The 26,915-nt window shown below is 37.2% G+C and overlaps 1 protein-coding gene across 2 annotated transcripts in view; it reads right to left on the bottom strand.

The window, feature by feature from the left end:
- Positions 1–26,915, bottom strand: part of LOC140145920 (vitellogenin-like) — a 47,626-nt gene that overhangs the window by 2,510 nt on the left and 18,201 nt on the right. Inside the window, exons 3-11 of one of the 2 annotated variants that reach the window (XM_072167648.1) lie at positions 16,963–17,162; positions 16,046–16,210; positions 9,212–9,328; positions 7,900–8,082; positions 7,063–7,211; positions 6,264–6,399; positions 5,739–5,896; positions 3,976–4,144; positions 2,437–2,760 (exon numbers count right to left, since the gene is read on the bottom strand). In XM_072167648.1, the coding sequence (XP_072023749.1) occupies positions 2,437–2,760; positions 3,976–4,144; positions 5,739–5,896; positions 6,264–6,399; positions 7,063–7,211; positions 7,900–8,082; positions 9,212–9,328; positions 16,046–16,210; positions 16,963–17,052 (1,491 nt within the window). In that variant the 5' untranslated portion in view covers positions 17,053–17,162. Of the gene's footprint in view, positions 1–2,436; positions 2,761–3,975; positions 4,145–5,738; positions 5,897–6,263; positions 6,400–7,062; positions 7,212–7,899; positions 8,083–8,878; positions 8,939–9,211; positions 9,329–16,045; positions 16,211–16,962; positions 17,163–26,915 lie in introns of those variants that run through there. The other variant, XM_072167649.1, reaches the window with a different exon arrangement.

The raw sequence follows: 26,915 nt of genomic DNA, 5'->3' as shown, positions 1-26,915 counted from the left end.
AAACATTTGAACTGTCCGGCTATAGTCCGTATACCTTCCTCAAGTCAGTTAAGTAAAATACAAATTTGGAGATTTTCTAAAAAACTGTTAATTTTTGCAGTAATCTGTTTATGCTAGTTCCTTGCATCATTTCCTTTCTGAAAATGTATATGTTTATATACTTCTCATCATTACATTTAGAGATACAATAAATAAAAATTCCTTTAAAAGGAATACGGCGAGCAAATGAATTGTCAAGATAAAGGTGTAGTTCCATATTGATAAGTCCAAGTAAAATAAAAAACATGTTTCACGTCCAGGTTTTTGAAAAAAAAGGAGGAGGAGGGCCCTTTTTATTTTGTATCGCAGAATCGATGTAAATACCCATATTTAGAGCTATTTTAGCGTGCACAATAATGCCTGCAAAAAGAAGGAGGAATCTTTTTATTTGTTGTTCTGAGGGGTAGGCCCCCTCTAATGATCTCAAAACCTTCCAAATTGTTTCTTGTATATTGGGAAGGCTATAGAAAGTATCTCAACTTCCTAGACATAATTTTTAAAAAGTTATAACTGAATTTCAAAATATAAAAATATAATTGAAGAAACCTCCAAAAAGGAAGCGGGAGGGGATGTGAAACATGTTTATTTTTTTATTTGGCCTAATGCAGTAGGCCTATTACTTCGATTTTCACTTGTCATCATTATAATTTTTAGACCCTGTATTTAGCGTATAAAAATGCCTGAAAAAAGAAGGAGGCTTTTTCTTAAATTCTATTCTTCTGGTAGATATAACTCTTGGTATATACCTCTAATGATCACAGAACCTTCAAGAAATGTTTTCAAAATGAATAAAGTTATGACTCAATTTAAAAACAATACAAATTAATTAATTAATAGAAAATATCCTCGACATCTTTTTTCAAAATTTTAATAAATAGAAATAAAGTTATAACTGAATTTTATAAATAAAAATTAATTTGAAGCGGCCTCAAAAAAGGAAGCGGAAGGGGACAAGTAACATGTTTTATTTTTTATTCGGCCTTATCATATCAACTAATGCTATTGCAATAACAAACGGTGTGAGTCATATTGGATTTTAAAAAAGAGGATTTTAATTTTTCATCAAAAAATAAGTGCGAAAGGTATTTAAAGGAAGTGTCCGCAATCACAACATTAGGTCTTATATGTTAGAAAATAATTATCAAGAATGAATCACATGGTTTTATTTCAATCAAACTCATATTAATTATAAAAACGAATAAAAACAGCCGGCTCTCAACACGCGATATTCAAAATTCCCGCGCCGAAATGTTCTAGAGCAGTGACGTCATGGTTAGTTGTGCTCATTTGTCGACAGGCTTCATTGAACTATTGGGACGTCACTGCTCTAGACAATTTCGGGCGCGGGAATTTTGAATATCGCGTGTTGAGAGATGGCTGTTTTATTCGCTTATGGTTAATATGAGTTTGTTTGAAATAAAACCATGTGATTCGTGCTTGATAATTATTTTTCTAACAAATAAGGCTTAATGTTGTGATTACCGGACACTTCCTTTAAAAAAATTTAAATAAATTTGAAGCGGCCTCAAAAAAGGACGCAGTTTTTGTATTCTTCTGATAGGTATTTAAAAAAAAATAAGAATAAATTTGAAGCGGTCTCAAAAAGGAAGCGGGAGGGAATGAGAAACATGTTTTATTGTTTACTCGGGCTTATCATATTTACTGATGATATTAACAACAGAGTCATGGATTGTTTGGATTTGTGAATAGACAAAATGTTTTTAAGGGTAGGCCTGCATAACTGTTGCATCAATTGACACTTCTATCGCGGGTTGCCTTTCCAGACGTTCTGTTTGTTTGTGTAATACACAACCATAACATTCATGCACCCTTAACCCAGCGCAAACATTATAAACTTTATCAAGTGGTAATTGTGTTTGCATGCGATCTCAAAAAAGGACTGTGTTGACATAAATTAATTGACTGTGTGGTTATAGTATCATTAACAGATTTTATACGCTATAGTAGAACAGCAAGCACATACAAGCAAGTATTTTGCCAGTATTAATAAAACTATAATGAGGCTATTAATGTAGCCCAACTGTACGTAAAATCTGTCAATACCGCTAAATCTTAAAGAAATGAAAATATCTGTTGCAATTTTCGGATTTGCATAAAAGTAATTCTAGTTCATCCAAGTTGTAAAAAACAATTATTTCTTTTAATACAAACACATTCCTTGGTAAGACAACTTTATAACACTGTTTGAATATCAACATGAAGTAGTAATGACAAATTTAAATGTACACTTTCGCCTCTGTAGTTTCCTGATTACATAGACAGCACGATTATTTTCTGCAACGCTGTGAGGAATAAGTAGGCCAAAACCCATCGCAATAGCGCGAGAACAATACTTAAATTACTGACTCGGGGAAGGTATACAGACTATAAGCCTACCTTGAGGAGTTCTGTGTGGTCTGGGAGTCCAGCATTACCCATAGCCTCGATACAATGCATCTTGACAACATCTTCACGGAGCTCCAGCAACATCTTGTGCGTAACCTTGGTAATCTTAGCGGTAGACAGCTTGGAGTTCTCCCATGACTTGCGACAATCAGTCAAGGAACGTGCAATGGTACTTGGGACAAAGCGCTCATTCTTCTTGAAGCGGTAGATCATATCACCGAAGCTTAACCAGCATGCACGGCGGGTACGTAGTGTTGTGGTTACGTTCTCGCGAGTGACATCGACGATTGGTTCTTTCAGAAGTTCACATGTATCCTGTTATTAGAAAGGAGAATCATGTCTCAAAAGTGTTGTATGCTTTCTCTACTTTGGCTGTTATACTTGTTTCAGCTTATTTTTCAAATAATATGTTTGATCAAAAAATCATGAAGAACCCACATTTGTTAATAATGAGCCCTAGATGAACTTTCACCCCCCCCCCCCCAACAAATTCTGGAATGTTGTTGACTGTGGTCAGAGACAGTGCATCGCACTGAAAAAACAAATTTCAATACATGTCAAAACTGACACATGCTCTTGGCCTGGCATGGTGTCCAAAACAAGTGTACAGGCCTGGGCATAAGGCTGGCCAGCGCTATGACTGTACGCAAGTTTTGAGCACCAGTACTGGGCTGGGTGTATGTGGCAGTCAAAACATGTTACATTCACAAGGCATATGGACCCTCAGTATTAGCATGGCAAATCATCACTCCACAGTACTAATCAATGGGCTTTTTCAGTTGAAATCCATATGCACCCCTATGGAAGACATGACCTTAAAGGAAGTCTCTGGCAATCATAACATAAGGGCGATATTAAAAATTCCCAGGCAACAAAACTGTCTGGCGCAATGACGTCCCAGTAATACAATGAAGACTGACGACATTTGAGCACAAATAGTCATTACGTCATTGTCCTAGACAATTTTGGTGCGGGAAATTTGAAAATCGGCTGTTTTTATTCAATTTTATGGTAGTATGAGTTTGTTTTAAATAAGACCATGTGATTTGTGCTTGATAATTACTTTGCGAACCTATAATGTTATGATTGCCAGACAGGGGATGTACATTTCAAATGGACCCATTGGTAATTCATACTGTTGAAGATTAAGGTTATGTCTTCCATAAGGGATGTATAAATTTCAATTGGAATAGCCCAATTGGACAACAAAACAGTTCCCTAATACACTTAGGTGGGGTGAGGCATGTGAGATAAAGTGCTTTCCAACATATTTGACACCATGAGAATTCAAGATTCAATTCAAGATTAAGGACATATCTTCCACAGGGAGAGTATTCATTTCAAATGAAATTAGCTCTTTGAAACTCACCCTCCCTCTCTGGAAAATTCAGGTTGAATCTTTATCAGAGGGAGTATGAAATTCAAGTTGAGCTTGCCTAATGTTCATTCCATTTATAATTCATACTCCCCCTGTGGAAGACATGGAATTTAAATAGATTAGCCCACTGTTACTTAAAAGGGTAGACTCACCTTAATGTCCTGGATCATCTTGATGGTTGGTTTCTGGGTATTTCCGAGACCAAGGAGGAGATCTTCCCCATGTCTGGTGATGTTGATGGTACGGTTGAAGAACATCTCCTTCACGAGTAGAGTCATGTCAGTCTTGTTCACATATGGGAGGGCCTTGACGATCCAGTCCCTAGAAAGATTCAAAATAGTAGACAAATAATTATAGATGAACATTTCATACCTTTCATGTGAATATTGGCTAATCTATTTAAAATCCATACTCCCCTGTGAAAGATTTGGGAAACATTGTCCACAGGGGGATTATGAATTTCCATATTTGAATTTCATACACTCTCTAAGAAAGATCCGACAGAGGGAGGGTGAGTTTCAAAGAGAGTTGGTCAATATGCTAATTTCATTTGAAATTCATACTCCCCTGCAGAAGATATTTCCTAAATCTTCCAAAGAGGATGGACTTTAACTGGAATAGTCCATTGGCACACACAGCATAAAACTTTTGTAAGAGTGAAAAAAGAGTGATCTTGCCATGACTTGGTTGTTTTTATGTAATAAAACTGGCATGTGCAGCAGCAAGAGCCACTGTAATCTTGTACATGGCATCATCAATCCGCTACTTTTTTTTTTATGTATTCCCTCATTAACTGAAGGGGGAAATTTGAGATTTCCGTGTTTATGTTAGTCAGAATAAAAGCCATCCCCGCATAGACCTACTCGCTAAATCGGATTTCACTTAGCAATGCATGCAGGTTTCTGAGACAAACCTCTTTTTTCTCCGGTAAAGTTACTCGCTCATAAATCTTACTCTCTGGTATTCTAATTACTAGCACAGATACCTTTGATTTGATAATTGAGTACTATGACTCCTTTTATAACTCTTACTCTTATCTCTTGTGTACATAGTCTTCTCAGTCCTGTTTCTCATAATGTCACTCTCACAAACATTCCTGACTTAAGGTGGTATGAAAGGCAAAATCAAGTTGCTCTGATTGAGATTAAAATAGACTTGTTGCAGAGAGATATGCAAAATAATCTTAATTCTAAAATTTGAGCCAAATCGGACAAACGGTTTTTGTGTTATTGTTGTTGAAAGATTCTTTGTATTCTATTGTTTTTGCCAATATATTGATGAAGTTAATGAAGAAAATTGGCAAAATGTGCTCATTAATATAAATTTTTGCCAATATTTTGCCAATATTTTATGAATAAACCTTCATACTACTTTTACCTTTAAAATTTTGACCTGAAACTTTGCCAATGTGTCTCTATGACCTAAACCTTTAACATGTGATTTTCCCGCAAATCTAATTTTCATATTTGCATAATTAATTAGCCTTAAGTATAATGCTAATTAATTATGCAATTAGATGGGCGGGAAAATCACATGGTAATGTTTTAGGCCATAGAAACACATTGGCAAAGTTTCATGTCAAAATCATATAAAATAAAAGTAGTATGAAGGTTTATTCATAAGATATTGGTATAATATTGGCAAACATGAATATTCATGAGCACATTATGCCAATTTTCCTCATTAACTTCATCAATATATTGGCAAAAACAATAGAATACAAAGAAACTAAAAACATGCATATCTTGACAACCGTATGTCCGATTTCCTTCAAACAAAAACTATTTTGCTCAGTGTATTTAGCTTAACTTATTCAATCTATTCAAATGGTTCTAAATTCAGTTTCTGTTTTCCAGAAACATTGTTTCGAACCCCCTTAATATTAGAGTAATATGACTCCTTTTATCCCTCTTACCTCTTGTACATAGTCTTCTCAGTCCAGTTCCAGACTTGTCTTAGCTGAGTAATATTGCATTCCCTCAAGCTTCTGACCAAATGAATGAAATGACTTGGCGTATCCAAGGTGAAGTTGGTGAAGCTCTGGTTGCTAAGCATGTTGACAAAGAATTCAACCTGAAAAAAAAAAAGAGATCTTGAAGTTGATTTCTTGAACTTAATTACACATTTTCATGATACCTAATTCCATAACATGCCATAATGTTTCTGAAGCTGACGTAAAGAAAAAGTCTTGAATTGTTTTTCATTTTTGTTGTACAATTACGTGTTCTTTTACAAATTTTCTGAAGAGTATTGTGAATAAATCGTCCTTGTTCTAGTAAACAAGAAACCCTCCTACAGCTGGGTGCATGGCCTACAGTGGTGTGAGGTCACACATCAAATGAAACAATACACAGACTATGTGAGGAAAATATCTTTTAAACCAAGAAAAAAGCTGACAAATTTAACTTGATTTTCAAGAAGATAAACTTGGTTTACCTACCTTCTTAAGGGTGACGTTATATTTGTCCTCATCATTGACAAGCTCTGGGAAGATGAATCTGATGTTACCACGTTGGGTCAATTCTGGAAGAGGCTTGATCTTCCTGGACTTGACTTCCTTCAGAACAAGGCTCTGACTGCAATATTAAAAGGAACATTGTCAACACTACTTCACACTTACTTTTTAATAGGGCTATTCTAGTTGAAATCCATACACCCCCTGTGGAAAACATGACCTTAATCTCCTACACAGTGGGCTTAGATTTCAAATGGAGTCACCCATTCAGGTATCCCCATTTGAAATTCACACTCCCTGTGTGGGAGCTTAAGGTCATGTCTTCCATAGGGGGTGTAAGGATTTCAACTGGAATAGCCCATTAGTTGAATATAATTCTCATGGAATTTGTTTGTCACATAACGTGAACCATTTTGCCGCAGGCAATCTTGGCAACAGACTTACCATAGATTTGATGAGAAAAATCAAAGTAAGGCCTAAACAAATTGCACATTCAACTTTTCTTGCATTCAAATGTGACCAGATCTGATCCAATCAGGCTAAAGTCGGAAATAATGAAACTGAGATATACGCTAAAAGTGAGGTGACAAAACAATAAAAAACATAAGAAAATTGACATTTAAAAGGTTCATAACTTTGACACCAAGTGTTAAAGAGACCTGGGGATTCAACATCAGGAAGTGTATGTACTGAGCAAGTTAGTAATGGTAGTAACTCAACTTTTTCAACATTTCCAACTTTGGAATAAATGGATCAGCTGGCTCACAAATGATGATATACCTACTTTTGCATGACCATAAAGGAGCCATCATCCATATCCATAGTTGGTGTCATCACATATCTAGCCCAAGATTTGCAGGATTCGATGAAGGCATTGCTGCGTTCCCCTGTCACGTTGCATTTGAATGTGGCAATAGCCTTGATGGGCTGAGTCTGAAAAAAATATACAAAATTTATACAAAATCATGATTTCCCCATACTGACAAATATCAGATAATTAGAAACCATCCCTTAACACTTTCTGCGTTGGTGTCGACTGCAGACGATAAGTTTCAATTTTGTTTTTTAATTCAAAAATTTCAGAAATGTAAATTTGCATGACCATATTTGGAATCAGCATGAAAAATGCATCAAAATGAGTACAAACAAGCCTAGTATTGGTTCAGTGGTTCTTGAGATAGCTCTTGATATTTTGAGAAAATATCCCAAAACTTATTTTATGTTGAAGCCTATGCTAGCATGATTAATTCCAAATATAATAGTCCAGGGAACTAGAGCTCCACCTGTTAATACCTCATTGTGTATCATGCAATCCACATAGACACATGCTATTTATTTGTGGTCGTACCAATTTCTAGGTATTAGTTTGGCAAACTCCACAGGGGGAGTGTAGATTTCTCTAAGAACAACTTTGATTAGTTACAAAGAGGATTATATATATATCATGTATTGAGTCAATCAAAGATATGGTAAGAATGGTCAGTAGCGCTGACAGGGGATAAAGTACCAAGTGATCTATAAGCTCTGTTTTGATTGGTTACTGAGATGATTATATCATGTAATTAACCAATCAGGGGCTCTGTAAGCCAGCCAGTAGTGCCCATGGGGTTAATTAGCTTACCATCTCCTTGTCGCATTCCTTGCATTCTTTAGTCTTCAGATCGTTGGTCTTCCACATTAAATATGGTGTGTCGGTACAATTGGTCAAATCCCGCACTTTGGTGATGTTGAAAACCTTGAAGTTATCCTCTGTGCGTCTTTCCTTGATATTGTACACAGTCTCGCATGTCCCTGAAATTCCTTCCTATAAAAGAGCAAATAAATTCATTTGATTAAAGTGCCTGACCTGATGTGACATTGTTTAAATTGATATGTTTAATTGCCTGGATTTTATTCAAATAGTGAAGCATCTGAGAGCATTCCATACACATTCACCCAAATACAACAAAACTCACATACCAAAACACACAGAACATCACACACACACCCCCCTACAGGTGTTCACCATCAAACATGGACACAGTTTAGGAATATGCAAATGAAGATATCTGAAAGCGCATTCAATCAACAAACCGTGGATGTTTTTCACCATTTTTTGTGTGTATTTGTATGAGATGCCATTTCACGATAGAGGTCGTATATCTCGCAAATGCATTATATATGCAATTTTGATCTTTTGCAGACCTCCAAAACAGAGGACGGTCCCCTTTGCAGAGTGATCCACGGTCTAAATGTGAAATGTCATTTGTATGTCCTCGTTTATCGGTAAACACATATGCACCATGCAATGCCCCACACACAGACATGGAAACAAAATATGCTCATTTTGAGTTTTTATCTCCTTACTTTGGACATAAACATTTGAATTCCTCTCTGCCCCCCCCCCAGCCCATCCACATGGTTTTAAAAGTTTTGAGAATGTGCCTCTTTCTTTGTGAAGATGACATATTTCTAATGTAGTATCAGCATGTTGATGATACATTTCTTCAGATTTTCACTCCTCCCACAGTCTCCCCTTCCCCCCGCCCTTCCCTCCCTGTCCAACCTGTCACCCCCCCCTCCCTCGCCCCCCTCCCCATGTGTAAATATTGAGGCCCTACCTCTTTCTTTGTGAAGACATCTTCATTTGCCATCTGTAGTGTCAGCATGTTGATGATACCCTTCTTCAGGCTTACACTCCTCCCATAGCCCCCTTCCCTTCCTGTCCCACCTGTCACCCCTCTCTTCCCCTAGCCCCCTCCCCATGTGTAAATATTGAGGCCCTACCTCTTTCTTTGTGAAGACATCTTCATTTGCCATCTGTAGTGTCAGCATGTTGATGATACCCTTCTTCAGGCTTACACTCCTCCCATAGCCCCCTTCCCTCCCCTGTCCCACCTGTCACCCCTCTCTTCCCCTAGCCCCCTCCCCATGTGTAAATATTGAGGCCCTACCTCTTTCTTTGTGAAGACATCCTCATTTTCCATCTGAAGTGTCAGCATGTTCATGATACCCTTCTTGATGTTCACAACCCATTCCGGATCAGTCTTGTTGGCAAAAACTTTCTTGATCTGCAGAAGAGGTCAAATGAAAAGGATGACATGTTTTAGTATGACATTTACATATGTTACCTCCTGCTAACAAAGGCATGGAAAATCAGTTATTGTGGTATGAACACAACATGGAGAGCACTAGGAGGGTTGCGAGTACGAGCCCCGGCGGTGCCATCGTGTTGTGCATTTGGGTAAGGCACTTTACCTCACTTGCCTCACTCTACCCAGGGGTGAAATAGGGAGCTGTTAGGAATATTGTCCATTGAGTGCCGCCCAAAGGTATGAGCATGCCTTGGGCATTGTATGGCAGCTGACATATTCTAATGATAGCGGAATAAATGTAAAAGGCTTTGATACATGCGAAAGACGCTGTATAAATAAAATGTCAACACTTTATGGTAACCACCACAGAAGTTGTGTATTATTCTATGGACCAACAGCATACACATTTTTGCTTCTACAATCCAAATCACTGGAGCAATTTAATCTCAAAACTTGTAATAAAACTGTTTGGGTGATGGGCCTCAATGTAAGAATTCACCGATCGCACAGTCATCTCAAATTGATTACCATGAACGCGTTAAAAAATACTTCTGGTGCTTGCTAGAAAAGCATGAGAAACATAAATGCACATAACAAAAGTAGGTACTTTCAAAAATAAATTGATTTATCACCGATAAATCTATTTATCACATGGTACACCACAGAGAAACAACACTGTTTGTTTACAGGGGAAAGAAGAAGCATCACACACTAGTACAATTAAACATGAAATTACAAATGGAAACATGACATACAAAGGCTGATATACCATAGGGAGTTCTTATTTCCATGCCGGGATACAGTGGCTTTTGTCTACGTGCAGGGGGGTTATCAAGCCTGCTCTCATCTGATTGTGGGGTTGCTAAACTTTTGGAACCAGTTCAAACTGGTGCTCATGATGATAAATTTATTAAATAAATCAGGGCCATAAAGAGAATATACCATAATTGCTGTAGTTGCAGCCTGACACTTGAAAAAGTAGCACAATTTCAGACTCACATTTTGGACTGGCACTTACAAAAGTAACCCAATTTTGGACTGACACTTCCAAAAGACCCCAATTTGGACTGACATTTCCAAAAGTAACCCAATTTTGGACCGGCACTTTCTAAAGTAGTCCAATTTTGGACTAACACTTCCAAAAGAAGCCCAATTTTGGGCCAACACTTCCAAAAGAAACCCAATTTGGGAATGACACTTCCAAAAGTAACCTAATTTTGGACAGACACTTCCAAAAGTAGCCCAATTTTGGACTGACACTTCCAAAAGCAGCCAAATTTTGGACTGACACTTCTAAAAGTAGTCCAATTTTGGACTGATACTTCCAAAAGTAGCCCAATTTTGGACTGCCAATTCCAAAAGTAACCCTTCAAAACACTTCCAAAAGTAGCCAATTTTGGACGGACAACTCCAAAGGTAGCCCAATTTTGGACTGACACTTCTAAAAGTAGCCCACTTTTGGACTGACACTTCCAAAAGTACCCCAATTTTGGACTGACAGTTCCAAAAGTAGCCCAATTTTGGACTGACACTTCCTAAAGTAGTCCAATTTTGGATTGACACTTCACACTTCCAAAAGTAGCCCAATATTTGAAATCATACTTGCAAAAGTAACCCAACTTTGGACTAGTTAGGCCTACTTTTCCAAGTAGCCCAAATTGGCCCTTAATCAACTGTATTGGCAACATAACTCAGATTTTAAAATCACCTGATGTGTTATATAATCAGACATAAAATCTCATCAAATGATACAATAAATACAAGAAATTGGACTTTGATATTACAAGATATACATTGATAACTCTTGAAACAGATTCATCAGAACCTTTATCAATCAAAAAAAAATACACTGATAACCTCTGACTTCCAAGGTGCCAAACAATCCCAACTAATGCCAAAAAAAGGGCATATCTCAAAGTTTGCCAAGATTTTTAAATCCCATTGTCTTCAGACTCAAACCTTAATACTGTCAAATCTAACAAAATCCAAAAAGGACAACCACTGTGCATGCCTGGGCGCATGCATGTATCCCACGTGGCCATGATGCAATCACCCCAGTCATGCACGAAATTGCTGGCTGGGCCAGCGAACCCCCCCGTGGCTACCGGTCGGTGGTCATGTGGTTTGTTGGTACAAGAGGGGTCTTGAGAGTCATATATAAGCACTGAATTGCTGGCTGGGCCAGCAAAACCCTCATGGCTACCAGTCGGTTGTCCTGTGGTTGGCGCGTGAGTTTTTTTTTCTTTGTTCATCTTCTCTCCTCTTTTGTTTCTTCTTTCCCTTTTGATAGCAAAAACCCAATGGGGTGTTAGGTTTAAGTAAGTTTGAGATGCTCAAAAGTTTTGTAACTTATATTCTTATACAAATACTGAAATTTTTTCCTGAAAGTGTTAATAATGCAATTCTTCCAACTAATGTTTTTAACATATTCTTTGGCCTAATCTTTAGTATTAACAAAAACACAAGGACTTTGCAACTTCAAGAGTGCATACCCTAGACATTCCACAAATGACCATTGCAACCAGGATTAGCTCTCCGAGTTTCGTAAGGGTTACAACGAGACAGGGAATTTCAAGCTAACTCAATGTTGCCACAAGAGCATACTAAATCACTGCCAGGATTCAAACCCACAACCTCTCGCACCATAGTCGAATGCCTTATAGATTGAACTAACCTGACTGCTATTCCACCACCCTGGTCTAAGCACGAGGACAAAGTTACGTACAACACCTGATTTCGTCTGATTTCAAGGGTTATTAAACTATTGAAACCAGTTCAAACCTCTGCTCATGATAAATTCAATCAATTATTTTTGTAGCCAATCAGCACGCTAGTTTTATGTGGCGTGATTTTCAGGAGTTCCCCCCTCATTTGCTAAAATGATACGATGCAATAGAGTCATGTAACACTCCACAATTTCATATGTCTCCATTTGTGGACTTTGTGCTGAAGATAATTTGATGAAATCATGTGCTATCTTTTGTTAAATACATTAATTACATTATTTATGATTTTTTATCTTATCATAAATACATTAATTATATTATTTATGACAGGAGGAGTACATGGTCAAGTTTATATAATAGCTAAACAATTAAAAAACAATTACATGCAATAAAATAAAATAATGGTTTTATCTTCTGATGAATACATTGATTACATTCGTTGTGATAAAAAATCACACAAGGTCAAGTTTAATTGATAAATAAATAATACAAAGATTTATTCAAATTTGATTAATGGCCTGATGAGCTTTCGATTCTATCAGGATCTTTATCAACAGCAGAGTGACAAGACAACACACAAACATATATTTATATACCAAACATAGACAAAGGGCAGGAAATGAAATGAGAGATATTCTGAAATGATCAATGGATACTTAATTAGTGGACTTCTTGGTATAGAGGGTCTGAAATACGACAAACTCATGACAGAGTCATCCTCATTTAAATAAAATTCTGGCCTCCATAACTTAGGTGCCACTATGCGCATGATAATAAATTATGAATGGTTGTGGAATCGAACTAGAGACTTGTCTCTCGCTCTCATCTTGCATAGTTGCATACTCTGACTATACCTATAAACCCTGATTTGTACACAATGAATAGCTTTTCCACATCCGATCTTTTCAGTGCCCATACTACCTCTGGCTAACCTGTTTTGCAAGCTTCCCGAGTGAACTACAAGGTTTGTTTTATTTGCAGTTAGCTGATTTGTGTTGTCCTCAATTGAGAACGTTCAGTGTGATCCAGAATCTGTCCTAACAAATTATCAAATTAACACTGTCGATGCAGAAGTTGACTGCAGATGGTTTTAAATCTTTTTACAAATTCAAAAATTTAAGAAGTGTACATTTTCATGACCATATTTGGAATCAGCATGAAAAATGCATTAGAATGAGTACTAACAAGCCTGGTATTGGTCCCGGGGGAGTCACTCGCATACCAAAGTGGTATGCATGCTCGTCCCAGCACCTTATAAATGGACCCTAAATGGCGTAATCAGTGTGGCAAAATTTCACCCCTTATTGGCGTAAGGCTCTGTAAATTTAACCCCTAAAATATGGCGTAATTGTGTAAGAAACTAAAATGGACCCTAAATGGCGTAAATTCTAAAACAAACCCACCTAAAATATACCCTAAATGTCGAAACTTTACCTGAAAAGCACCCTTTTCTCTCAAAACGTCGACGCCGCCACAAGGCCAAAAATCAACCCCTTTTCGACGTTTTTGGGGACGAGCATGCGTACCACTTTGGTATGCGAGTGATCCCCCCGGGGTATTGGTTCAGTTGTTCTTAAAATATAGCTCTAGATATTTTGAGAAAATATCTCAAAACGTGAGCTTTTTATGTTTAAGTCTATGGCTAGCATGCAGAGCATATTATCAACATTTTATGGAATCTCAGGGGTTCAACTCACAGTGACAAGTATGACAAAATCTGTTGGTTTATTTTTACAAAGTTTCTTATCCCCAGGGTTCTTATCAAAAGTACAATGTCGTGAATAGCGTATTATCAATACCACAAACAAATTTCAACTTGTAATCATACATTATTATCAATTATTATCAATGTAAGGTGACCTTACTAAGGTCACTAATCTTGCAATCACGTCACCTAATTATAGATTTAATGATCATAATAATCACATCTCAATTGCAGATAACAATCTGATGAGTCGGGTCGTCTTTACTAAACCAATATTTTGCCCAAACAATTATGTCTGGAAGTCACGTCTGGACTGAATGATTGGCGCTTGCTCGTCATAATAAAACAATGGTAAATTAACAAAGTCTGGACGTGATCAGCCGTCTTAATTACTTACGTAATGTTTGATTTACAGTACATTGATCTTGACCTCTTGACCCCAGCCTCAAGGTAAATCAAGACTTTGATACCAAATTGACCTTTTCGGTAAATTCCATAAGCCTTTGCGAGTACACCTGAGATGTCGTCATTTGATCCCATTTAAAATCCACACTACCCCTGTGGAAGACTTAGCCACAGTCTTCCACAGAGGGAGTATGAGTTTTGATTAGAATAGACAAATTGGGTAAATTCCATTTGAAATACTTACTCCAGTTGTGGAAATATAGGTTAAGCCATAATACAGGGGGAGTATGGGTTTCAAAATGATTAATCCTGATTAAATGCATTTGAAAAACATACTCCCCCTGTGGAAGATATTTCTAAAATCTTCCACAGGGGTAGTGTGGATTTCAACTGGAATAACCCAATGTGTTATAAACATCCTGTAGATATATGCATTGGCATATAAATAAGATGTAGGCCTATAACGTAAAGAATGAACCTCCATATCAATGATTCATGCAAGTAATAAATTATTTCAGTTAAGTTTGACTTATTCATCTTATAAATAAAACATCACAAATACAGTACATAAGGCCTTGATTTTTGAAGAGTATGTTAGTTCGTTTCAGTATATGTGATGCGATCAAGCAAAATCAGTCGGAATTCGGAAATATTGATTTTGAGATATAGCCAAACAAAGGAAATATTTCCTTTTGTTTTGGAAAGTCTTTAATGGCTCATATCTTTGGAAGTGGTTGTTCAATTTCAATCGGGTTTTCTGCAAAATGCAGCTTTGTAAATGCTTGTTACTACCCTATAAGAAACTGATGCTTGATCGCATCACATATTACAGTTGTGTAAAGATTAGAACTTTGAAAAACTTGAAATGTAACAATGTACTTAAATGTAACCAGTTTGGTGCAGATGTATTTGCTTCAGGTATCACATAAGCTAGAAGTTAACCGTGATAAATATTGATTCTTAAACTGGACTAATCTGGTTCAGATCTAGTTTAATCCAGATCTAAACCACAGCAACTGGTCCAAAGAAGCTAAATCTTGATCTAGTTGATCTACGAGTTTTGTTAGTATTTTTCTAGTTCTTGTATTATTTTTTTTTTCATTGAAAATAAATAAATTTTGATTTGATTAAGTAATGTTAAGAATCACCATTCATAAAATTCATATGAAAATACAGACAAAACTTGATCTTGTGTTTTGTACCCCACATTGAGGCCTGGACAAAAAATAATCTGATTCCCAAGTTTTGATCTAAATTGCACTTGCGGTTTTGATATTAGAATATTAGTTTCACAATGGCTCATAGAACAATAGGGGTGGTGACCATGGGGGATGACTCCAGTACCTTTTCGTTCATGACACTTGAATGGTATATACATAATCATTTCAGGCCTAAAATTTCACTGAGATTATGACAAACTTATGAGCTTTCTTCTGATGCCAAAATTCCCATTTTAATAGGATAAAGTGGGGGATGAGGAAATCGATCTGATCACATCCTTTTAAGGAAAGCAGCAAAAAACAAGAAGTTATTCTCTTGGATAGGACCCAAGATCGTACCTTGAGGAACCCCTACTGCAAAGATAAGCCATCTATATTCTTAACAAGCACTTAACATATTTGGAATATGACAGGGTCCCTGAGAGCTGTGGTATTCTTAGCGGGTACATTAAGTAAGTCTATCTTGGATGGGCCACAAGATTGGACCTTGAGGAACCCTCTATTGAAAAGAACAGTAATCTATCTTACCATGCCAGAGGCATGGTTTAATTCTTGGTGTGTACGTAAAGTAATTGCCTCTTGCATGGGACCAAGGATTGAACCTTGAGGAACCCCCTATTAAAAATAACTCTCTTACCTTGCCATTGACATACTGGAATGTGACAGGATTCCTGAGAGCGACGGTGTAGTTCTTAGTGAGTGAGGAGTTCCATACACTGATGTTGACTGGGTAAAGGAAGCCCATTTCTTTCAGTGTTGAATTGTAGGTCCCATTTACCTCTTGCACCGTGATGTTTGTAAGCTGTGAGAAATCAAATCAAATATAAATTAGATTTACTTATAAATACTGCATGTTAAAGGAGTATTTCATAATTATAGAATCCTCTTTTATGGTGTTTCAATAGATATCCATAAAAAAAGCTTATATCCAAAATATCTGATGTGTGGTGAAAATATACCTCCTTTTCAACATTTTTCTAGGACAATGGTGTGAAGCAAGATACGTGGTGGATGACACCCCCTCCCATATGGCAACAGCATTCTCTGGATTTGTCCACAACTTTTTGAAATACCATAGAATTCCATCTATAAATATATATACCTCTAAACTAGGGGTGTCCTTCACAATTCATTACAACAGATTAGTCTAATAATATTACATGTTTGTACAGCCACCTGTATCAGTAATATAGTTGCTTAAACTGCAAATAATGTTTTTGTGGAGGGTGTTAGCCTTTCATCAATTTTGTCCAAAAAATCCCACATTTAGAGGCATGTATACTTGTAGATGGATCTACAAAAATCCACATTTAGAGGCATATAGCTTGTAGATGGAATTTTACGGTATTACATTATATCTCAGGATACAACTAGAATTACGTGGTTCGTAATTAAGGTGGCCCCCACAACAAAGGTTGGAAAATATAAAGAATACTATCACAAGACCAAGTTTGAAATTGATCGGTGATTGCGTTTAAGCTGGAGAGTGGATTAATGGAAAGGTAGACAAAATATGCAAATGAACTCATTAATATTCATAAATATTGTACTTACGTTCATGTGCATGATTTCAGCAGTGAGGACATTCAACTCCACATCACAGAGGATCTTCTGTCCAACAAACTCTAGCCCAGTTTGCGGCATGGAGGTGTTGATAAATGCCTCATACTTGTAGATGAAAGACTTGCCGACATCTTGGTATGTGTGTGGGTCTGTGTAGTCCTTCACAATTGGGGTGATCTGGATGGTGGCATCTGAAAGATATAAAGATTCAAATATTTTATGAGTACTACCTGCTGATCACTGGTTAGAAGAAGACTAGTATGATTAATTGAGCCAATCAAAAACATGGTAAGTATGGTGGTAGGACTGAAAAAGGCTTAATCCCATGAGTACCACCTGCTGATTGGTTTCAAGAAGACCATTATGATTTATTGAGCCAATCAGAAGAATTGTAAGAATGGTGGTAGGACTGAAGTGGCTTAACCCCATGAGTACTACCTGCTGATTGGTTACAAGAAAACTAGTGTGATTAATTGAGCCAATCAGCAACATGGTAAGAATGGTAGTAGGACTGAAGAATTAATGTTGGAATTGATGTTCGAGATCGGATTAGTCTCCAGGGCTGGGCAGGTTAGGCTTACCATAAAGTGCAATAGGTACTACGAAGTTACTCAAAGAAATTTATTTGGAGGAAGATCATATCTTTGGTAACATTCTTCTTTGCCTTATGGAATGGGCAAGTCCAGTTAAAATCCATATACCCCCTATGGAAGACATGACCTTAATCATCTACCCCCAGTTTCATTTAGGTATATACCAAAAACTTTGTCCAGAAGAAAATATCAAAACAGTTCAATGGAGTTTTTACACTAGTCTAACTCTCAGGTGTCAACTGCAAACAACAATTTCAGTTTAAATTGTTGTTAAAAATTCAAAATTTCATAATTGTAAATTTTCATGGCCATATTTAGAATCAGCATGAAAAATCCATTAAAATGAGCACAAACAAGCCTAGTATTGGTTCAGTGGTTCTTAAGATAGCTCTTGATATTTTGAGAAAATATCTCAAAACTTGAGATTTTTTATGTTGATGCCTATAGCTATCACGCAGAGCATTAATTAAGCTCATGTACTGACTGACTATGCTAAAGCAAAACAAAGATAATATAATAAGAAAGATCATAAACAACTTACGTGCCACCGCCAGTCCCAAAATGAAGATTAGAAGTTTCATGATGTTAGTTTTGTTGTTGCTTTTTACCAATACCGTCTTTGTAAATCAGGTATGGTTTGTGACAAGTTGACAAGCTACCCCACTTTATATACTCACCGTTTTCCCTATACCTATCATGCACATTCTCTAAGCTCTTTTCTCATTCGCTACAATAAACCTAACAGAGCAACACTAATTTAGTAGCTCGTTTCTGATTGGTTGAAAAGTTATAAGCTAGTAGTTTATCTGTTTTCTGATTGGTTAATCATTTATGGGGTGATCTATTGTGACTGAGAGGTGAATGTTTACTCTTTGATCATGTAGAAATTGACCTTCATATCCTCATGGTCACGTTCTATTGTAAAGGTTCATAAACCTTGATTGTTTCTTAATCAATAATTGAATAATCAAAATTAATTTGCTTTGTAAGCACAAATAATTTTGTGTATGTCAATGACCCAGTTTTGCACTTTTCAGGTACCGCATATGTTTAGATGTTTCAGACGGTACTAGAATCTTTTTCTGCAAAAAGCGGGGTTTTTTTGTCAGCACACTGAATTTGTTTGATGCTGATATTTTAATTTTATTACTGCGCATGTCTTTGAACAAACATTCTAGCACCCTCTAATTAGGGTATGGTTAAATAGATATCCACCAAAAAAAAGCTTATTTCCAAAATTTCCTTTGGTGCGAACATTGAATATGTGAGCTACGCATCCTTAGGGGCTGTGCAATAATTATGAGCCCTGGGAGGGTAAAATTGGGGGGGCAAGAAATTTTTGGCAAGCAAAGGGGCAGGCAAGCAATTTTAGCAAGCCGAGAGGGGGCAAGCGATTTTTTGGCGAGGCATTTGAAAATTTTACCCCCCGGGGGGTCATAATTATTGCACAGCCCCTTATGTATTACAATGCACAAGCCACTGTGTTTATATTTCCAGGCTGTCAACAGCCCGAATATACCAATTCCACTTGATGAACAGCAACATAATTTATTCAAATACAGTTTTTATCCTGGCATATTACAGGATTGGAACGACCTCCCTTCGATCTTACAATGGATAACTCTCAATGAGCTATTCCATTTAAAATCCACACTACCCTGTAGAAGATTTAGCTAAAGTCTTCCACAGAGGGAGTATGCATTTTCAATAGAGACAATTGGGAAACTTACATTTGAAATATTAACTCCAGGTGTAGACGATATAGATAAAGTCACAATATAGGGGGTTTCAAAATGATTAATCCTGCCCTATTACATTTGAAAAACATACTCCCTCAGCGGAAGATATTTCCCAAATCTTCCACAGAGGGAGTGTGGATTTTAAATGGAATAGCCCAATGTGACCATCTGGTTATCAGGTGGTGGCCGCATTACATTCTCTAAATTCAGTAAATTTTCATCGTCAACCGTGTAATTGAATGGGATTATTTTAAAATTTTAAAACGCTTGAAATATCACAAACAAATAGGCCTATGTTAATAAATAATATAAATACAAGCTAAACCCGTTGCAGTTCGATAATGAACCCCACAAAACTAACCGAGTATATGGAAAATGCCATACGGCCGGGAAGTTTCACAAGCTGCCGGCTCGATCATGCCACTCCCCGCCTGCTGGTTATCAAATTTTTAGTTTTCGTCTACCAAAATCCTGAAGCACATGTGGCGAAGTGCCTACAGCACAGATCTTGCCAACCAAAGGATCTGGGTTTGATTCCTTTTCCTGTTTCCTCCTTACATATAAAATGGCAAAACTATTGAAATCTTATGAATTATGCTAATTTGTCAACAACATCTTTACATGTATTTACTTACTGGTGGTGCAACAGGAAGGCATTCCCCACACAAAAACTTGGGCTTTCCTCACCACAACCACAATGAATTCCCAGTGGCAGCACCATGGGGGAATTATTTTGGGTGAAAATGCTACAATTTAGCCAAATTTTCAGATTTTTGACCCCCAAACATGCAGACACTTCATTTATTTACCTTGGTCCACAAATGTCATAAAAGGCTGCTTACAAAATGGTGTGGTTAAAATTATATCAATATTATGATTAAATTTGGTTTAGAGGAAAAGATAATTTACTCAGATAAACCAGAAATTGATTGCATTTGCTAAATAGAGACTGGTAAATAACTGTATTGGTTTTTGCATCTCAACAGCAGTGTGGCACACTAGTTAGGGTTGTTTACCTTTGGTGTGAGAGGTCCCGGGATCAAATGTCCGTACAACCCAGGGGTGTGAGAGGCCACAGACCAAAAACGAGGAAAATTGCAACAAAATCAAAAAATGGTGATGTTTCAAATTTCATATGGAACCAGCTTATTTGAAGCAGTATGATCTCCTGAGCATTTTGGCACCTTTTTTCATCCAAATTTGCCAAAATTTTAGTTGTTGCCACCAAATATGTTGCCAGTTCACCAGGGGAGGGGAGGTCTGTAGTGGGGTCTGAAAATCAATACTTTCAACAACAATCATTATAATATGCCGGATTCTGTTAAAGATTGTGTTGATTTTTGATGTCTAGTTTTCCATTTTTGAAAGTCAGAGACATTTTCTAGACTTATGCTGAGCGGAATAATTAGGTTAACTTTCCAACAACATTTAAGTATTTTCAATTTTGACCTCTGTATAAACTTTGACTCTCCATATCTCCAAATGCTCAATGCTTCAATGCTAACAGAGGTCCAGTAAACTTATTTTTGAAATGTATGGTCTTGAGAAGCAAAATCAACCAAAAATTGATTGTTGCCATATCAACTGGTTCACAATAATTATCTGTATTCGGAACTATGATCAAAATGATCACAACACAAAGTCAATGGGTTGTTAACACAGGTAAACCAAGCATGAACCAGTAACAAAGGTATGACCAGGGTGTTAGATATAGCCACCCATCCACCCATCATTTTGGACAGGCAATTTGCACCTGGGACAGGCAAAATTAATGCCTGTGAAAATTAATGCATGAATAAGTTTTGAGAACCAAACAAGACCAGACACACAAATTAAGGCTATAGCAATAGCAATTTGAACCAATTGAATCCCCAGAAGGGGCAGAGGTCTGGTTTTTGTTTTCAGGGTCAGGTTTTGGACAGGCAGTTTTAAGTGAAAATGATGGGCACTTGTCAAATCCTAGCAAAGACCCTGGGTATGACATATTCACTATGGCGGTGAACAGCATTGGGTCTGAGTTGCTGCATTATCACAACCAAGTCAACAAGTGTACATGCTCTGTAAGGTAGTGTAACTGTAAATTTACTTGTCAAGATGATCAATATATTCATTCAGATAAGCAAGAAATTGTTTTTCTGTGATTAGCAGAAAATCAGTACAAGTATTACTCTTTTGTTTCTTGTATCCAAATAACAACTCCAAAATAAATACAACTTTTGAATTATCTTTTGGGGTGGAAATACTTTACGTAAGGTCCAAAATAAAGTAAAAAGACAAACAAGATGATACAAAAAATATATATTTTCATATTATGATTTCTTATTCAACCTGGGTGAATTATTCAATGTCTCACACTCACTAAATACATTCATCAGGTTTGTTGGTAAACAATATAAAAGATTTCTTTAAACTAAACAAAACCCCAGGTTTTGTCATCAAAAATGTTTGTACATGGATATGCCACACAGACTTTCGGATGCTGACTTTCTCTGTACTTACATACTTTTTGCTGTTTTTGCCACCCATCAGTATACCAATTTTTCACCAAAAACACCCAAAAAGCATCAAAATTTGCCTTAATTGGGCACTTTTAGGGGCACTTTTGCCCAAATGCACCCCAAAACTGTGGCACATCCCTGTATACCTTCAACCATGGAGAACCCCCTCCGGGAACAAAACTATAAACTCAATCACAATTGACGGTTTCGCCTGTCATGGTCGGTAGGCATCATGATTGTAGATCCTTACTTCCGGTTGGATGTATCCCAACTGAAGAAGGTGTATTATCAGCCAGGAGAGGATCATACACATGACTTAGGAAGTGGGCCCCTCGTCTCTGTTCATGATGTTACGATCTCGTCTCCTGATCCAAATGGATTCTTTGATTCTTCTTGTGTTAGCATCGTTCTCCTTACAAAGAATTTTAGCATTGTTCCAGTTGATGACATGATGATGCCTACCGACCATGATAGTGAGTTTACGTTTGTTTTGTTTCAAGAAATCATTTATAATGTCACACACTGTTCTCCCACAGTGCCCATGTTGGGCGTTCAGACACCCAGGCATTACCCTGATCCAAACTGACTGTGAGGTCTTTGTTATTTACTGCATCTGCCCTACAATTCAAATGCAGTAATGGTGAGAGCAGATCATACATTTTTTGATACTTCCTCCACCAGGTATTGAACCAAGAATTGAACCAGGGATCTCTTGTACTAAAGGTAAAGACCTTAACCCAGGAAAGGAAAGGACTTTGGTTTACAGGACATCATCAAACTTTTGGTTTGTTCCCTGAGGGCCAAATAGCATTAAACCAGAATACTTTGATTAAACAAATATGTACAAGCATTTCTACATGTGTAAGTATGATTGCTAATTAGTTGATAAGGTATCAATCCCAAGTGGTCAATGCTTTCTGTTTTATTTGTGTAACTGAAATAATTGGGCTAATTATCTTACAATGCAAACTAATGCAAGGAAATAATGTCATATGTCTGACGACTGACAGTCAAACTTTGCTACTCCAACCCTGGACAAAAGGGTTGGAATGAAATATTAGTACCGTATTGCAAATGAGCCCCTGTTCCCCCGATCAATGTTGAATCCTGACATTTTCATGTGTGCTCAGTAGTACCCAACATTGATTGGTGGGGCAGGGGGAGGTATTGGGGCGAGGGTTATGTTTACTATAGCGCCATTTCATCACTCTAAAAATAATGAAAATATGGCCATTACAAGGTGCATATTCTATTTTTTATTGCAACTAATTTTGTGCATGCAGCATTGAAGGTTTACGATGGTAAAGGACATACTGGAAGAATATGAGCTATTCTATTTATAATACATACACCCCCTATGGAAGACACAAAAGGAGTGTAGATTTTAAATGGAATCACCCATTTCACCCCATTTGAATTTGAATTTCACACTCCCTGTGTGGATGATTAAGGTCATGTCTTCCAGGGCAGGCCCGTACGCAGGATTTCATTTGGGGGGTGCTGATTTTGAAAAAGTGGACTTTTTTTCCAGGGGGGGGGGGCGATTTTGTGGAAAAAAAGCGTAAACAAACTGATTTTTTTGATCGCTATGCTCGCAAATTCTCAAATTTTGGGACTTTTTGTATACTTTTCCCCCTGCGTACGGGCCTGTTCCAGGGGGTGTATGGATTTCATCTGAAATAGCCATACATATGCTAACAGTGGCATACTAGACAGAGTGCCCCTCAGACAGCTCTAATTGTCAAAGGTGTCAAACCGACTTCATCAGCAATCCATGCATGCTTTAATGCTCACCTGTAGTGTGAGTCTGAAGTTTTAGTGAAGTGTTATCAGTGGACCAGTGTAACATTTAAAATTTGTGAGTTTGGGCCTTTTTTTGAAAGCAATAATAGCGTATAAATGATGTACCAAATGCCTTCAACTTGCAACATTTTTTCCACAAGGGGGGAACATTCTCCCATACAGCCCCTGCGTATCAATATACAAGTGGCCGCTTTTACTTGTTTTAGACACTCACACTTTTTGTAGGTTTAAAGCAATAGTTCTTTACAATACAATAATAGTGAAAAATGCAAGAATAGCTTCAATTGGGCCTTTTAATACTTTCTACATTTTTCCAACTAGAATTTTATAGTGTCAAAAACAATCCACCAAATGGCTTCAATAATTGGGCTTTAATTGGAAATTTTCCAACTTCTAAGGGAGAACACTTGAATGGCCTGTTTGAAAATGGTCTTACAGAGCGTTTGAGTTCAGGTTTTAAAGGCCCAAAATGGGCTGAACAAAATAAAAATGCATAAATCAGCTGATAAATCTGCCTAACAAAATAGCCTGAGTTTAGGCCAAAGCCTAATCATCCTCATGCCTGTAAAAACCAGGTAGGACCTGACCCACTATTTTGTGGTGTGATATCTTATATAAGGTCATCTAAGGTTGCAGCCTCCTAGCCACCTTGAGGACAAATCTTGAAATCTAGCAATTTGATTGTCTGAATCACTTTAAAGATATCAAGCATGTACATGTGATGCATGATGCTTTTTTAATTTTGAGGCAAATGGTATGATATCTCATATAAGGTCATCTACGGTTGCAGTCTCCCAAGCCACCTTGAGCAAATCTTGAATTCCAACAATTTGATTGTCTGAATCGGATAGCAACCTTTGCACAGTATTTTTTGTGGGACCTGAGAGCACATGGGACATATTGAATTGCATTCTGAATACAAGGAATGTCCTTCTGATATCAAATAAATTTGATTTTTTGAAATTTGCGATATAATACAAATTTTATGGCAAATTTGATATCAAAAGAACATTCCTCATATCCAAAATGCAATTAGATATGCCTGATGTGCTCTCAGATCCCACAAAAAATATGTGAAAACATCGCTATCTGAGCCCTTAAGATATCAAGCATGTACATGTGATGCATATTTAATTTAGGCGAGTGGAATGGCAGGAGCCACATGAGTACCTAGTGCTTGGCCGGCAAGGGGTGTCAGGTTCGAATCCTACCCAGAGCAAGCAACTTCTTTGTTTGTTTTCTCTCTTTATTCCTTGCTTCTTTCCCTTCCATTCGCCAAAAAGCCCTTTGGGCATTACGGTTAAGTAACCACTATCACAACTCCATATAGCCTTAATTAATCCTAAGATGATGGAGTACATACTACAAAATACTACAAATATGCATGCATCCCACGGATGTGATGACGCAATCACCCTAAGTGATATATAGGCACGCTTTCATTGGCCCAGCCAGCAAAAGACCCATGGCTTAGTGTCGGTGACCTAGTGCTTGGCATGTGAGGGGTCTTGGGTTCGAAACCCACCCAAAGCAAGCAACTTTTTTGTTAGTTTTCTCTCTTGATTCCTTCCTGCTTTCCCTTCCACTTGCCAAAAAGCCCTTCAGGCATTAAATTGATGTTATAGTAACCCAAGGAACACAATACTTGCACTTATATTTCCATGGGTCTTGCTGTAGTGATAACGCCAATAATATATCAAAAGAAAAGTTTTGGGTATTCTCTCCCTCCTGAAAAAGATCATGAGCATGGGGTGGCAATGACACCTCTTATATCAATCAAGTCTTGGGATCTCCTTCATAGAACCTATATCTCTTGTGTGTCAGCTTTATTTGTCTCGATATTTGAGCACAAACTACAATTGGTCATGCTCCCCACCGATCCACCTTAAGAGTTTAACGATTCTCTTGAAGATATCAAGCCCAAGGAATGGTTTCTTTACTTGTTATCTTTTATTTGCAAATCAACAACACCAAGGCAAATTGAGGTCACAGATCGTCATATCTGGGTAAATCTAGCTCAAACAGCCTTTACCTGGGCATTCTATGTACCATGGTGTCACAACAATGAACTAGAATGACACAGTTCATAATTAAGGTGGCCTCACACCAAAGGTTTGTAACTACAATGAAAACAATAAAGGATTTATGAAAATGAAGGCAAAATATTCAAATTAGCTCATTAATATTCATAAATATGCAAATAACATGACACAAAACTATACAGCACAAGAGGCTACCATACTATCACAATACCAAGTTAGAAGTTGATCTGTTATTGCGATTAAGCTGCAGAGTGGATTAATGAAAATTAAGGTAAAATGTGCAAATAAGCTCATTAATATTCATAAATATGCAAATAACATGACACAAAACTATACAGCACATCAGGCCACCATATCGATCAGGGTTATAGCTAGGCAAATTTTAGTGCCAGGTGAAATTTATATGAAATGGTAAAAAAAATGACATTTTGATCAGAATTGCTAATTTTTATACTGATTGTTCATTGATTTTGAAACATTTGAGACTGGAGTGCTGGGTATTTGAGCCCAAAATTAACTTGCTTGCCGGGTGGAAATTAAGAGCGCCACCGCTGATCAGTTATTGCGTTGGAGCTGCACAGTGGATTAATGAATTTGCTTTTGCCCAGACAGCCAAACAAAGAATGAAACAAACAACCAAACAACCATTTGGATGAAAACATAAGCCCCACATATGTGTGGGGGTCAACAATAATATCGTATTCAATCCAATAAGCGCCCAGGGCACTTTACAAAGTCATTTTGGTTTGGGCAATTATTTTTACCCTGGTTTACCTAATTTTTTTGTAAGGGCTGTTTATAATAGAAACAAATTTAGCTACGTTGTAATAGGGTCCCAAGACATTCTAGTAGCTTTTCTGATGTAGTGAATGTATTGCAAGTTTACACAGGACTTCAAATCCTCAAGCTATTTCACTGTATCAATGTCTATCAGTCACTTCAACATCAATGGTACCCTTTAGCAAATTGAAAATACCCTGGGTAGGCGCTTAATGGGGTATGGGCGCTTATTGGAATGAATACAGTAATAATCAATTTTTTTTAATTAAAAAAAGATCCAACTCAAAAGTTTTAACAAAAATTTCACTCACTCTGCAAACAGTATAATATCTGCAATACCATTGTTATGATTTATTGGAGATGTGTCGAAGTATAGGCCTAATTATAACTGTTCAAATTTGAAAACTTGCACGTTTTAGCAACAGAATAAGTTTATGGTACAAATGCGCACAAAGCGAGTGAAAAATTTTGCCATATTAAAGCTAAACT

This window comes from Amphiura filiformis, chromosome 2 (genome assembly GCF_039555335.1).
Source record: "Amphiura filiformis chromosome 2, Afil_fr2py, whole genome shotgun sequence".
In the NCBI taxonomy this organism is placed as follows: domain Eukaryota; kingdom Metazoa; phylum Echinodermata; class Ophiuroidea; order Amphilepidida; family Amphiuridae; genus Amphiura; species Amphiura filiformis.
Note: the sequence above shows the minus strand (reverse complement) of the source record. Positions and strands in the feature narration are given on the sequence as shown.